This window comes from Pristis pectinata, chromosome 24 (assembly GCF_009764475.1).
Source record: "Pristis pectinata isolate sPriPec2 chromosome 24, sPriPec2.1.pri, whole genome shotgun sequence".
NCBI classification, from domain to species: Eukaryota; Metazoa; Chordata; class Chondrichthyes; order Rhinopristiformes; family Pristidae; genus Pristis; species Pristis pectinata.
In genome coordinates this window covers 27380899-27396740 of record NC_067428.1, presented here as the reverse complement: position 1 = coordinate 27396740, position 15842 = coordinate 27380899, and the positions used below count along the sequence as shown (strand labels likewise).

General features: G+C 41.6%; 1 protein-coding gene across 2 annotated transcripts; it reads right to left on the bottom strand.

Annotated features, from left to right (window-relative positions):
* Window positions 1–4154: 4154 nt before the first annotated feature.
* On the bottom strand, window positions 4155–15222 carry polr2eb (RNA polymerase II, I and III subunit E, b). Of its 2 annotated transcripts, none has more exons than XM_052037666.1 (8): window positions 15136–15222; window positions 9867–10041; window positions 8860–8975; window positions 8161–8241; window positions 6693–6751; window positions 5960–6038; window positions 5782–5868; window positions 4155–4308 (listed from the first exon to the last, which is right to left on the bottom strand). In XM_052037666.1, exons 1-7 carry the CDS (start codon window positions 15190–15192, stop codon window positions 5803–5805), a joined length of 633 nt encoding a protein of 210 aa, XP_051893626.1. In that variant the 5' UTR covers window positions 15193–15222; the 3' UTR covers window positions 4155–4308; window positions 5782–5802. The 2 variants fall into 2 exon arrangements, with proteins under 2 accessions (XP_051893626.1, XP_051893625.1); XM_052037665.1 differs by having other exon boundaries at window positions 5795–5868.
* Window positions 15223–15842: the final 620 nt, after the last annotated feature.

The following is a 15842-nucleotide window of genomic DNA, read 5'->3' as shown; positions in this document are numbered from 1 at the left end:
AATGCCAATATTGATATGTGTGCCCGTGTGTGTGTGCGCGAGAGTGAGAGAGCTGTGTGCAATTTACATGTCACAAGAGTGCTTCATCGAATGTAAAGGACCAAGTCATCCTCAGATCATTGAAAATGGTACATAGATATAAATTTGCTTTTTGATTGAAAACCTCTGAAGCCACAGTTGTTATATTCCGGTCTTACATGACTCATGCCATAGATGGAAGAAATGGCCCATTGAAAATGAATGCTAACATGGCCCTGGTAGTGAAAGGAAGGGCAAGAGCAGAATTTTGGGAAATTGGATGCCCATAGTCAAGGGCCCTGACAACTGTGGTAGAAGGGAATGCTCGACTGCTGAAAAAGAAAGACATCATCAGAAGAAATGTGACAGAGACTGAAACTTGGAGAATGCAATAAATTATTTAAGTCGGTGTAGGAATGTAAGCATTGACAAGGTAGCTATAGGAATTAGAGTTGAGGGTGAAAAGGGAAGGGTCCAGTTGAGGAAAATTGAAAGTAAAATCTGTTAAATGCCTCAGTTATGCCCTAAATAGATTATGTTGTCGACTTAACGAACACTACAAAATTGAAGGGTATGAATTGGTGTGGGGAAATAAATGATTGTCTACTTAAATTGTATCCCAGCTGAATGATTTGAGAGGATAAGAAATTATATATAAAACACTGGAAAAACTTTCTTAAAAGAAATAAGATGTACACTTCAGTTCCTCTTCTTCAATTTTACTTTTACAGAAATCATTATAAAGTTATACATGGACATCAGTCTCAGTTGAAAGCCATATACAAGTTTAGATTGCAAAGAACACTACAGATCATTGTGCAACAAGAGTTAAACTTGAAACAGGGAGGAACCAAACCTGTGTAGATGCCACAAGTATTGCACAAAACCGACGTTTGCAATAGCCCAAGCAAATGTTCAAATAGGAAATAGAGGAAATAGGGTAATGTGCTGCAATACAAACTCCTGCTACGTTTCATGTTGGAAGTTAGATTTTGTGGTACACAAAATGGTGGTTCACTAATTTTGCAGCATTCATTTTTTTAAAAGCATAAGCCTGCAGGACAACATCTACAGAGCAGCCATTGTGCACTACCAGCCTCTAATTGTTGTTACACACAGAACATTGAGGCATTCCTCTTCAAATATCACTCATGAATACTTCTGTTTTGTTATTGGTACGTCATTGGATCATAGTTATACAGCTTGGAAACAGGTCCTTTGGTGCATGGATTTCATAAGCCCCTATTTGCACTAATGCTACATTAACCCCATTTTATTCTTCCCTCATTCCCACCAACTCCCTCCAAGTTCTACCACTCACCCTCAAATTAGAGGCAATATACAGTGGGCATTTAACCTACTGAACGACCAATTAACCAAACTATTTTTGGGATGTGGGAGGAAACCAGAGCACCTGGAACAAACCAACAGTCACAGGGATAACGTGCAAACTCCACATAGACAGCACTGGAAGTCAGGATTGAACCCGGGTCACTGGAGCTCTGAGGCTGCACCACAGTGCCATCCAGGTACACCTGTGTAGAGCTATGCTCTACACATTTTCTCAGCCAAATATCTGAGAACTATTATAATTACAGAAGGGAATTAAATTTAGGATGTTGTTCCTTTTACAAGATCAATGGCTGACGTTATCACCCAGATTCTTAGTTGGTCTCCGGGTTTTGTTACTGATTAAACCAAAAATCTTAATTTTCATTGTTCTTTGTAACTGTCTTGTTACTGCTGCTATTAAAGTTTAGAAAACAGAATAATAGCTGGAAATTTTACTCGTCACTAAAATGATTTTGCTCATCCCTTATACAATGAGATGGACTGACCTGACGATATACCTTGTTGTGACCTTGCACCTTATTGCACTCTGTAGCAGTGACACTTTGTACTGTTATTGTTTTTACCTGTACTACCTCAATGCACTCTGTACTAACCCAATGTAACTGCACTGTGATGAATTGACCTGTACAATCAGTATGCAAGACAAGTTTTTCACTGTACCTCAGCACAAGTGACAATAATAAACCAATACCACTTACTATGTCTTCTGAAACATCAGATCTATAGAGATTTTTTTGCTGCTAGTTGTACTACTTGCTTTTTCTAGGGTATCCTGGAAAACTGCTCAGACATGCCCCCTGGTGAACTTAATAAGGAGTTGAAACGTTAGTGTGAATATGATACATTCTGGTTTTAGGTAATGTACATACGATGTCAAAGCGTAGGAGAAATAAACAGATTAGGTATATCGGTAGAATTTACAGAACTGAAACAGATCATTCTGTTCAATTAGTCCAGGCTGCTGCTTACATTCCACAGGTATTACATCCAAAATATGGCTTCTTTAGCCAACGTTCAGGTCAAAGAAGTGGCTTCAGAAGTGTAAAGTCTGTTCAGATTTATGATTAATCTTCAAAAAAAAAGCCGCAAAACTGAAGCAGCTAACTAAAAGTGATGTGAAAATGTTGAATTCAACCTTTTCAAAGACTGCATGGCACTGGGTGCCAATAAATGAGACGACAGGGATTAATTTGTTGACTGGTGATAGATTAGCATGTTCGATGGTTGAATTGCAATTTTGCATCATGAGTGCAAAGAGGACAGTCCCATTGAGTATTCCATAGCTCAATGTAGCAGAGGAATAGGCCCGTCAGCCTACCACATCTGCATCCACCATGATGCCAATGTAAACTCGTCCCTACACAAGGTCCATATCCCTCCATTCCCTGTCTGTCATTGTCTAAATGCCTCTTAAATGTTGCTATCATGTCTGCTTCTACCAGCTCCACTAACAGTGTATTCTGAGCATCTACCACTAAAAACAAAATTGCCTCGCACGTCTTTTAAATTTTCTCCTTCTCGCCTTAAACCTTTGCTCTCTACTATATGTCATTTCCACCCTGGGAAAAAGACACTGCCTATCTACCATATAGAATCATGAGAAGCATAATTAGATAGTCTTCTATCAGGTTACCCTTAGCTTCTGATGCTCCAGAGAAAACAACCCAAGTTTGTCCAACCTCTCCTTATAGCAAATACACTCCAATCCGGTCAACATCCTGTTGAACCTCTTCTGCACCCTCTCCAAAGTTTCCACATCCTTCCTGTAATGCACAATGCTCCAAATGTGGCCTAACCAAGGTTTTATGCAGCTGCAATATGACTTGCCAACTTTTATACTCAACATCCTGACTGATGAAGGCAAGTACATTTTCTTTACCACCCTATCCACTTAAGCTGCTACTTTCAGGGAGTTATGACTTACACACCAAGATCCCTACGTACGTCAATGCTCCCAAGGTTCCTGCAGTTTACTGTTGCATTGACTTCCCAAAATGCAACACCTCACACTTGTCAGGATTAAACTCCATCTGTCATTCCTCTGCCTAAATTTCCAACTGATGTATAACCTGCTGTAAGACCTGACAACTTTCCTCACTATCCGGAACTCCGATTAAATGAGAATAGTGAACAGTGATGGCAAAGGTAAATGTTGTGTGGCTTAACCAGAGGAAACATTCTTAACTGTAGCACCTTCTATCAAATTGTATCACGTAACAAGTTGATGTCACAAGGTCTTGTCCATCAACTTGTTACATGTTTACTGTTATCATGCCAAGTTCTCCAAAAACCCCCAAAGCATCAACTGTATATTTCCCTCCACAGATGCTGCCTGACACGCCGAGTTCCTCCAGCACCTTGTTTGTTGCACCAGATTCCAGCACCTACAGTCTCGTGCCTTCAAATTATTCCTTGCCGTGCACACATGTAGCCAATCCAGAACGTAAAGCTGAAAGCTTTAGCAGACTTAACATTCTCAGAAGTATTCTGGGTAGTGCTTCTTCTGTGGTGTTTAATTAATCGCCAAGTGGTTACGAATTTCTCCACAAGATCAAAGGTTTATAGGACAGTGGTAGAGCATTTGGTAAATTGCATCTGTCAAGTCATTGTTGCAGAAAGTTAAAACTAATCCAATTAATGTTACCTATTCCTACTGTCCTATACCTTGTTCCCAAGAACTTATTGCTAACCTCCTCACTTCCAAAAGCTGTGCATGCAAGTTTTCTGCTGCTCCATATAACCGATCAACCACATTCCAACACTTAAGCAAGAACAAAGCTAAATATTTTATTAAGTTTATTTTAAAAAAAACAATCAAATGACAGGACACAGTTATAGAACTAACTGAAAGACCATCCTTTGCACGTTAGGAATTAGCACAAAGCATTAACTTGAAGTTTTCAATGATTCCCATTAATCAGCCTGCCATTTTCATGCCTAGAACAAAGAGGGAAAGATTATTTAGCTGTTGTTCCTCCATATTTCTATTACACTAGTTTGACTTGTTAATTACAAGTAAATAATAGAAAGACAAAATAATCTTCTAATAGAAGACAATGTGGAAATAATATTATAGCCTGCTTACAAGTGACATTAGGCTTAAATACTACTGAACCAAGCATGATGAATTCCAAAGTTAGGGTCAGACCAAATAAGATGCCAGAACATTGATGTCGGCATGCGGCAGCTTTTTGCAACCAGCACAGGAAGCACCTCCACTGATGAAAATCTACTGCAAATGTTACTTTAAGAAGACTTGTTTCACTATCAATAACCTAAAGATCACAGTCAGATACAGCTCCATTGCTTTTTCAGTCACAATTCTACTATTCAAATTCCAGGAAATCTCAGTCTTGTTATAGCCATTAAAATACAAATACTGACAAGAGGTCCTCACTGTTCCATTTACCTAGATAGTCCAGATCAATGATGCACAATATCTGTTCCACAAGCCACATCTGATTTGTCTTTCCAGTGTGCCTTGAAGTCTCTGACATAAGGGGTTTGCCCTGTAAAAGCTGTCTGAGTGTCTATGTGGAGTGAGAATTTTCAATTTCCCATGGTCAGCTCATTCATATAATTATTTACATCTTACAAGTGCTGTGTAAATAGAGTGAAGAATACAAGGCAGTAGAAGTTAGTACAAAATCCTGACAAGGCCAGTACCACAGTACTGGAAGGACTGATGGTTATGAGGGAATGCATGACAGTTTTACCAGAACGATGTCTGGCTTCCTAAGAATTAATTTAGAAAGGAGGGAATATATAAAAGTGCTGTACTTCCTAGAATTTAGAAACTCAAGGGATGATACTTAAAATATCAAGGGGAACATAGAGAGTAGCCACTTCCACTGTCTTGCATCACCAGGATTAAGTTGGGGGAAGGTGGCTAGATGAAGAAAGAACCAAAATAAATTAAAGTCAGAAGTTAGGAATCACCTACAGAGGATATGGACACAGGTCAGCCAAGTTCTTATTGAATGGCAGGGCAGACAATGAGGAGCTACATAGCTTAATTCTGTTCCTTTGCTTCATATATATACACAAGCTATTATCTGAAAACACTTAGATGTAGTTAACTTTTTTTCCATGGAAGTCTGAAACATTTTATTCTATGTAACAACTTGATGCATAAGATCTGAGCAGAGATTTGGATGAGCTGAAGTGTAGGCATCGAAAAAGGCAGATCTGGCTATAACAAAATGAAACCACAAGGGTTTTCAGCTGCAGGTGGTCTGAGGTAGAAGATGGGTGATGTTATGGATGTGGAGTATGCGGACTGTGATGGAGACGATAATGTAGCTTTTACCAATATAATTGTTATTTGATGTCTTTTTGCCTACATGATAAACACAACCTGTAAGAGGGGTGCAAAGAGCAGGCGAAACAAATTAGCAAGTAAATATTTACCAAAAATACCTACGAGATGCCTCACTGTACTAGTCTGTAGGTGATGTACCTTCCTGCAGTCTCACTAGGTCGTATAATTTTCACCACCTATGAAAAGGGAAAAATAGTACACATTTACCATCAACCAAGCAGTACAAAACAACTTGTTCAATTCAAAAACTGCATGTTTGCAACAAACCTGTCCTCTTTTCAATCCAAAGTATCGTGCCACTGGATCACCTGCTTGTATTCTTGGCAACTGGCTCTCCTTTAACTTACTAGTTAATATTAAGGTAAACAACGGTTACACAGCAACATGTAAGGTTACAATAAACATCTTGTTCCAGTAGGCCAAACATTTATTGCTTTATAAATTTTGATTAAGTATTAAACAAAGTAGAGACTGTACTTGGGTAGTCTATTATTCTTTGATTTATTCTACAATTAATATCTTGATAATATTCAACTAATTTAGACTAGTATCTAGTTTTATTGGCATAGAGCAACAATGTTCAGCTGAAAAGTATTTTCCATCCATCTCCCCACAATTAAGCACCTGAAAAATCAGAGGGTTTGGATGGAGAGGATATGTATGGGTAGGCACATTTTTTTTGGAGTGGGTTGGTGGGGAAGCATAGAGAAAAGTAATTTAGAAAAGCTTTCTGAATTTCAATATTTAGAATGTTGCATGTTACACCCCAATAGCTTTAGAGAGGATATCCTAGCCAAGGAGTAGAGCACTGCATTGAGGAAAGGAGTTACTTCAGAATATCGTAATGGAAAAATGTAACAGAAACTTCAGAGTTCATACTAAGATTGAGAAACATTGCATAAATTACTATGATGCAGAGAGGACAAATGAGAAAAAGCCCAAGACGACAGAAAGATTACTGCTGAAATATCTACATTTTAAACATTTTGGAAAAGGATACTATCGTGCCAGCAGCTCTGTAACTTCCTCCTTGGTCATCACGATGTGCTCTGGAACAAGCTATGGAACATAGCTGGATTAAATTAATAGATCAAGACCACTTTAGATAACCTGAGTTCTTCAAAAATATTCCCTATTATTTGCCAAATTGCATAAAAAGAAAAATTTTCACTTGGATTGGGGGGGGGGGGGGGGGGGGGGGGGGAGAAGGGAGTGAAGGGGGGAGAATGCAAGGAATTATACATCTGTAACACTTAAAAATCTAGGTTCAATCTATTAAAGCTGACAGTTGCTCCAAATTTTTCCTCCCCTTTTTAAAATTAAGATCATGTCATTTCATTTTTTTTTCCTGTGTGAAATAAATAGACAGGTAACCAAAAAATGTTATCCTTTACAAACATGCTTGGGCATGTGTTACAGGTTATGCATGATGTACAGCTCTCCCAGCATCAGAGGAATACTCCTTGTTAAAAGTCCTTAAATAGCCAGAAACATCTGCATTCTAGTGGAAGTTTCAAATTTATTAGGTAAGTAAGCTTTCTATTAGGACTTTATGTTTTTATTGTTACACTTGAGTACTTATTCTATCGAATCTATGATTTTTATATTAGAACCAAGAAATCAATTAGTACAAGTACAAATGTGATGGAAGCAAGGAAAGGCACTGGTTCAGGAGTTTGTCTTCTTGGTTAGTTGCTCAAAATTTAAGATGACTTGCTTCCAATACATTGTTATGCGTTTTAAAGCAATTAATGAGTCATATAAAGATGCTTCTATGCCAGTTTGAGCAGTCTTGGGATTCCCACAGGATTGGTAAACTAAATTGGTTTACTATTGTCACTTTACTGAGGTACAGTGAAAAACTGTTTTGCATGCCATCCATACGGATCTTTCATCACATCAGTACAGAGAGGTAGTACAACGGAAACACAATAACAGAATGCAGAATAAAATGTTATAGTTACAGAGAAAGAGCAGTGTAGGCAGACAATAAGGTGCAAGGCCATGACAAGATAGATTGCTAGGTCAAGAACCTATCTTATACAAGGGGACCATTCAGCAGGATAGAAGCTACATTGTTTCCAATAAGGCCTCTAGGAATCTGTAAAACATTTTGTCTGTCTGTCTGGAAACTGCTTGGTATGGAGCTCAGAAAAGAATTCATGTTTCAGGATGAAAACACTTGTGCAGAAATTAAACAATATAGTATTGAATTATTAACAACTTGGTAGTTAACAGGAAAGATTTGACTACACAGAACTAAACAACTCAACATTATGGGATGATCCTTGCATTTTATGGAACAACTTAAAAACTAATAAAGAACATCATATTTGACTGGATAGATTTAAACATTTTTTTAAAAATTAAACCAGTTGTGTTAAACTTGTCAAATTATTTGCATGTGACTACTAGTTGCGGTTTCTTGGATGGCGTTTCTAATCCAAGGAATTCAATTCCAAACTTACCTCATGTTCAGTAATGTTAATTAGAAGTTCCTGTTGCAGAAATTGCTCAAGGATATACTTAGGAGCCATGTCAACCAGAGACTAAACAAAAATAAATCAAATACATCCATTAATACTTAACTTAGAACAACTTATACAAATATTTTACTGCTAGGACATATTTTCCTCACTATGCATGTCACCTATATTTTAAGCAGGTCAATCACAATAAAAACTTTTTCTTCTGTGGAAAGATTCACCAGTTGTTTCATAATTTACAAAACTTTGCACTCTCATGTAAAGGGATCCACAGTAGCATATTCGAAGCTGACTTTGACCTATTTTGCCCTTTAAGTGGGAAGGATCTGTATACTTGGTGTCCTTTGTGACATACCATAAATTGGCCAATGACAGTATTATGAGAAACATGACACTGCGCAGAACATTTTACTGTGGCGTTCATTCATTCATTTTCATTTGTCTTGAATGAAGAATGGATAATAGGCATCTAGATTAAATGATCAGATAGAACTGAAATTTGATTGTGTTACCCTGATGTAACACCACCCAATTTCTACCATGGCATACATCTGTATTTTCACACTTTATTCTGTATGATTTAGCCAAGTTTTCCATAATTTCTTTTACACATTTGATAATTACCATTTAAACAGGAAAAATAATAAGTTTCTGTAATATATGCAAGTTGCAACTTTGTACCTGTTTTGCTGATGGCGTCATTCCTTGCTGTACCACAATGATGGCTCTAGTAATATTTTCTTCCTGCATGCGCTGACAGTACATTTTAATGGTCTTAATCCCAACTTTTGGCTCCTCTGAACATTTATTAAAAAAAATCAATATTTAAAGAGTCACAAACACATCACAATTGATAGGAAGAATTACTTCAAGAAACTAACATATGATTGCTTGTTATTCATCTGCTTCAGAGAATACATGGCATGACTGGGAAATACAAGAAAAGCTATATCAGTACACTTGTTATTTCAAGAAAAATACTCACTAAGATTTTTACAACCCCAAGTATATTCTTAAAGTAAGTTAAGAAAACCTCATTACATTTTATGGTTCAGAGATGAGCACAGAATGTCATAATTCACAAGGCAGGAAAAGTTAGGCTTATCATACAGTGTGTGTATATATAGCCAAATAGCCTCATTCTTTGCTGTAATTTCTATAATTCACTGAAACTATTTAATCCATTGTTTTTTTTATGATCAACTCACTTATTACTTATGAATATACTGAATGAGGATTCAGCGTAAAAGACTCACCCCTACCATCTAAGTTAACAGACTACTTACTCGTAAGCTTGTTGTCATATTGCCTGGCTGCTAAATTGAGTTAACAATGGATATAGAACCAAAAGCAAAACCTCCATCTAGGCCAAACTGCTATTCCTATATAGGAGATCAAAGCTCAACCTCTAGATTTGAGATTTTACAGAATAATGGGCCCGTATATAGTTCATTGCTACTTAAGGAAGGGCTGGAAGCTGTCCTGATGGTGCTGATGTCCTTGTTGCATTCCACTCTGCTCGCTTAACAAAGAAATGACATATGCATCAACTAACCCATTTACCTCTCCACGCCAGTGATAATAGCATTGGCTAGGAGGGCTGGGGGCCAGTGGAAGAAGTGGAATCACTTGTGATCCTCCACTAAAACACAAAGGCAAAAAGTAAAACCACAAATAATTTAATTTACCTGGAAAAAAGACAAACATCTGATCAGTGGGATCATCGTTATGAGCAACAAGCACAGTCAGGTCTGATCGCCGTGGCCTTCCTTCACTTGGCTTATCTCCAAACTGACCTCTAAATTCATCCAGTGTTTGATCCAATTCATCTTGTGTCACTAAATATCCACGATCATGGCAGAGCTGGGGATTACAAAGGATAACCATTATGTACTTTTCCTCTAGATAACAGGTTACTATCACCCCATAACAATCCCAAAAGCAATGGTGTTCACTGTAAATAAAAGTACATATGCAAATGAAGGAAGTTTGTTCCTGACAGTCTACGAGATTTTAGAATCCAACTGCAATCTTAGCAGTTTGAGTTTGCTAACGTGCATTTACAAGTGGATACAGATCAAATCAGAACTTGGAACAAACCTTGAAGAGATTAATTTTACTTCAAAGTCAGTTGACAATTAACATGCAGTGCATGTTTAACATTGACAGTAAACTTGGAGCATGAAAGCACCCTAATTGATTCAATAGTACAGAAAACTTACAGAGGGGTTAATAACCAGAAATTACAGAGGCGAGTGACAAAAAACACAAAAAAGATAAATTGCAAGTTATCACCTGAAATTGATGCAAAAGTACATTTAGCAATAACTTTCAAAAGGGAACTGGATGCATTCTTGAAAAAAAGAAATTGCAGTAATAACAAGGAAAGAAAGGAGTGGTCACGTGCAAGCAGGAAAGACCAAATTATATCTTTCCATTCTGTATGATTTTGTCCAAAGATGTACATATGAAATCTTCTTCCACTAGTGAAAACACCTTCAAATAACAGGTGCCAATTATCATTCAGCTGGTAGTTGCTGGTATTACCAGGTACAAGCATGCTAAATAAGCAAGGGGCATTTCATCCTTAGATATATTTAACATAAATTGGCACATTTTGTACAGGATTTCCAGAGCATAGAGGCAAAGCAAATGAAATTGTAAAAAACTGAAAATCAGATAATACCAGAACCATCAGATTATCAAGAGACCAAACAAACTGTGCTCTTTACACAAAAAGGCAAGCCTGAGTAAAGACAAAACACTTAACAGTCTTGATCATTAGAGGTATTCAATATGACTGATATAGAGCAAATGTTTTAATGTACATGTGTGTCTTTCTCTTGCTCTCACACAGAATCCAGAAGCTGGGGTCCTAAACAAGGCACAAGGCAGTTATAATTTCACCCAATGTGGAATTAGTTACTGGATCTATTGGTGACTGCATTACATTTGTATGGTTGACACTTCAACTTCTGCTCAAGCTGTCATAATGCACAAATTCCTCCCACAAGAAGTTGAGGTGGATAGCATATAGGTTTAAGACATAGAACCATACAGCACAAAACAGGCCCTTTGGCCCACCATGTTGTGCCGTCCATCAAACCACCCTCACACTATCTAACCCTTTCCTCCCGCATATCCCTCGATCTCACATTCCTCCATATGCCTATCCAACAAACTCTTGAACCTGTCCAATGTGTCTGCCTCCACCACCACCCCAGGAAGTGCATTCCATGCACCAACCGCTCTCTGGGTGAAAAACTTCCCCCTGATATCTCCCCAGAACCTCCCACCCATAACCTTAAAGCCATGCCCTCTCATCTTGAGCATTGGTGCCCTGGGAAGGAGGCGCTGGCTGTCTACTCTATCTATTCCTCTCAATATTTTATATCCCTCTATCATGTCTCCTCTCATCCTCCTCCCTTCCAGTGAATAAAGCCCTAGCACCTTAAGCCTTTCCTCATATTCCATACGCTCTAATCCAGGCAGCATCCTGGTAAATCTCCTCTGCACCCTCTCCAATGCATCCACATCCTTCCTATAATGCGGCGAACAGAACTGAACACAGTACTCTAAGTGTGGTCTAACTAGAGTTTTGTAAAGCTGCATCATCACTTCGCGGCTCTTAAACTCAATCCCGCGACTTATGAAAGCTAACATCCCATAGGCCTTCTTAACTGCTCTATTCACCTGTGAGGCAACTTTCAGTGAACTGTGAATATGAACCCCCAGATCCCTCTGCTCCTCTACACTGCCAAGTACCTTGCCATTTACCCTGTACTCTGCCCTGAAGTTTGTCCTTCCAAAGTGTACCACCTCACACTTCTCCCGATTGAACTCCATCTGCCACTTGTCAGCCCAGCCCTGCATCCTATCAATATCCCTCTGTAAGCTCCGACAGCTCTCCACACTATCAACAACACCGCCAATCTTAGTGTCATCTGCAAACTTACTAACCCAGCCTTCCACCCCCTCATCTAAGTCATCTATAAATATCACAAAAAGTAGAGGTCCCAGAACCGATCCCTGCGGGACACCACTAGTCACTGCCCTCCAATCCGAGGGCACTCCTTCCACCACAACCCTCTGCTTTCTACAGGCAAGCCAATTCCTAATCCACACAGCCAAGCTTCCCTGGATCCCTTGGCCTCTGACCTCCTGAAGAAGCCTACCATGAGGAACCTTATCAAACGCCTTACTAAAATCCATATAGACCACATCCACCGCACTACCCTCATCAATCTTCCTCGTCACCTCCTCAAAGAACTCTATCAGGCTTGTGAGGCAAGATCTTCTCTTCACAAAGCCATGCTGGCTGTCCCTAATCAGTCCATGATTCTCCAGGTGTTCATAGATCCTATCCCTTAGAATCCTTTCTAACAGCTTACCCACCACAGACGTGAGGCTCACCGGTCTGTAATTCCCTGGACTATCCCTACTACCTTTTTTGAACAAGGGGACAACATTTGCCACCCTCCAACCCTCCGGCACCATCCCCGTGGACAACGAGGACTCAAAGATCCTTACCAGCGGTTCAACAATCTCCTCCCTCGCCTCTCGAAGCAGCCTGGGGAAAATCCCGTCAGGCCCCGGAGATTTATCTGTCTTGATATTATTTAACAACTTCAACAGATCCTCTCTCGATATCTACAACCTCGAGAACATTACCCTTACCAGCACTCCCTTCCGCGTCATCAAGACCCCTCTCCTTGGTGAATACCGAAGAGAAGTATTCATTGAGAACTTCTCCCACTTCTGCCACCTCCAGGCACATTCTCCCACCTTTGTCTTTAATCGGACCTACCTTTACCCTAAGCCATCCTCCTACCCTTCACGTATGTGAAAAAGGCCTTGAGATTTTCTTTAACCCTACTAGCCAACGCCTTTTCATGTCCCCTTCTAGCTCTCCTCAGCCCTTTCTTAAGTTCCTTCCTCGCTACCCTATATTCCTCACGGGCCCTGTCTGAACCTTGCTGCTTATACCTTATGTATGCTACCTTCTTCTCCCTAACTAGTCGTTCCACCTCTCTCATCACCCACGGTTCCTTCACCCTGCCATTCCTTCTCTGCCTCACCGGGACATATTTATCCCTAACATCCTGCATCAGATCCCTGAACATCGACCACATCTCCATGGTACATTTCCCTTCAAAAAAGGACATCCCACTTTACACTCCCAAGTTCTCTCCTTATAGCCTCATAGTTCGCCCTTCCCCAATTAAATATCTTCTTGTCCTCTCTGCACCTGTCCCTGTCCATGACAATTTTAAAGGTTATGGAGCAATGGTCACTGTCCCCCAAATGCTCACCCACCAATAGATCCTTCACCTGTCCCGGTTCATTTCCTAAAACTAGATCTAGCATGGCATTCCCTCTAGTCGGCCTGTCAACATACTGCGTCAGGAATCCCTCCTGGACACATTTAACAAATTCCGCCCCATCTAAACCTTTGGCACTAAGCAGGTTCCAGTCTATATTTGGGAAGTTGAAGTCTCCCATTATAACAACCCTGTCATTTTTGCTTCTCTTCAAACACTGCCTGTCAATCTGCTCCTCTATATCTCTACTGCTACCGGGGGGCCTATAGAATACTCCTAGTAGAGTAATTGCTCCTTACTTCCACCCATACGGACTCTAGAGATGATCCTTCTACAACATCCATCCTTTCCACAGCCGTAACAGCATCCCTGACCAGTATTGCCATCCCTCCTCCTCTTCTCCCCCCTTCCCTATCCCTCTTAAAACACCGAAAACCAGGAATATTCAATATCCACTCCTGCCCTGACATCAGCCACATCTCAGTAATAGCCACAATATCATAGTCCCCCATACTTATCCAAGCCCTCAGTTCATCTCCCTTATTCCTAACACTTCTTGCATTTAAGTAAACACACTTCAGTCCATCTACCTTACTACTTTTATAGCCTATATTCTGCTTCTCCTTCCCCAAAGCCTCTCTACCTGTTTGATCTAACTCTTCCCCATCCCCTTCTTCCTCTGACCTACTCCTCCGGTTCCCTTCCCTCTCACAAACTAGTTTAAACCCTCCCGAACCACCCTAGCAAACGTAGCCGCAAGGATATTGGCCCCCTTCTGGTTCAGATGTAACCTGTCCTCTCAGTACAGGTCCCACCTTCCCGAGAAGAGATCCCAATGATCCAGAAATCTAAAACCCTCCCTCCTGCACCAACTGAAGCGTTTGGGCGGGGGGGGGGGGGCTGAAGAGAGAGAAAGAACAAGTTGATAAAGTTGGATGGGGGGGGGTGGGGGGTTGCAAGAGGTTTACAGAGAACAATTTGATGGGGTGGGGTGGGGCGTGACAAGGGAAGCTCAGCTGCCACCACTTTCCCACCACATACACACACACACCCGGGGCTGCAACCACCAGCTGGAAATACTCAAGAGGAGAGAGACAGAGAGTCAGACTGAAGAATCAGATTTATTACCACTGAACTACATGACGTGAAATTTGTTGGTTTGGGGCAGCTGTACATGTAAACACATAAAATGACTATAAATTACAAAAATAAATAAACAGGTCGCAGTCATGGACAGTTCAGAGGAGACTGCAGATGCTGGAACCTGGAGCAACACGTCAACTCGCCACTGAGGATCTCCACCCAAAACGTCCACCGACCACTTCCCTCCACAGACGGGCTCCGGGTCCACCGGCAGCGGGCCCACCCACCAGCCGGGCCGGGCTCCGGGTCCACCGGCAGCGGTCCCACCCACCGGCCGGGCTCCGGGTCCACCGGCAGCGGGCCCACCCACCAGCCGGGCCGGGCTCCGGGTCCACCGGCCGCGGGCCCTGCAGCCACGCAAACGGCGGCCATTTGAAGAAAGCGGTGCTCGAAACCGTCCGTCGCGCCAAACACGTGCGGTTAAAAGTACCGCGGGCGGGGAGCCGGACACGCCGGAGGGCGGGGAGGGCGCCGGGCAGGCGGGGCTGCTCACCTGCATGATGGTCTTGCGGATCTTCCACAGACGGTACGTCTCCTCCTCGTCGTCCATGTCGCTGCTGCTGCCGCCGCGCAGACTCAGAACGGCGGCCTCCTCCCCCACCCGCCCCGATCTGTGACGTCAAGCCCGTCCTGCCGCCACCGCGCAGACTCAGAGCTCCAACGGCCGCGGCCCGCGCCGATTTGTGACTCCGCCCCCCACCACCCCCACCTGCCACTCAATCGTCCCAGCCATGTGTGCGCACGCGCAGTGCGTAGCCCGCAGGCTCTGTGGCGTGTGCGCTGGTCGGCAGGCAAGTTCAATGTCCAATGTCATGAAACAGGGAGATGAAGTTATTGATGTAGTTTACAGTGTTTTATAATGGATAGGGTGGTAAGGAAGGTGTATGGCATGCTTCATTGGTTGGGTATAAATGTTGGGAAGTTAAGTGGCAGCTGTATAAAACTTTAGTTAGGCTGCACTTGGTTTGCATAACACTATTACAGCGCCAGCAACACGGGTTCAATTCCAGCCGCTGTCTGTAAGGAGTTTGTATGTTCTCCCCGTGTCTGCACGGGTTTCCTCCGGGTGCTCCGGTTTCCTCCCACATTCCAAAGACGTACGGGTTAGGAGGTCGTGGGCATGCTATGTTGGCGCCGGAAGCGTGGCAACACTTGCGGGCTGCCCCCAGAACACTCTACGCAAAAGATGCATTTCACTGT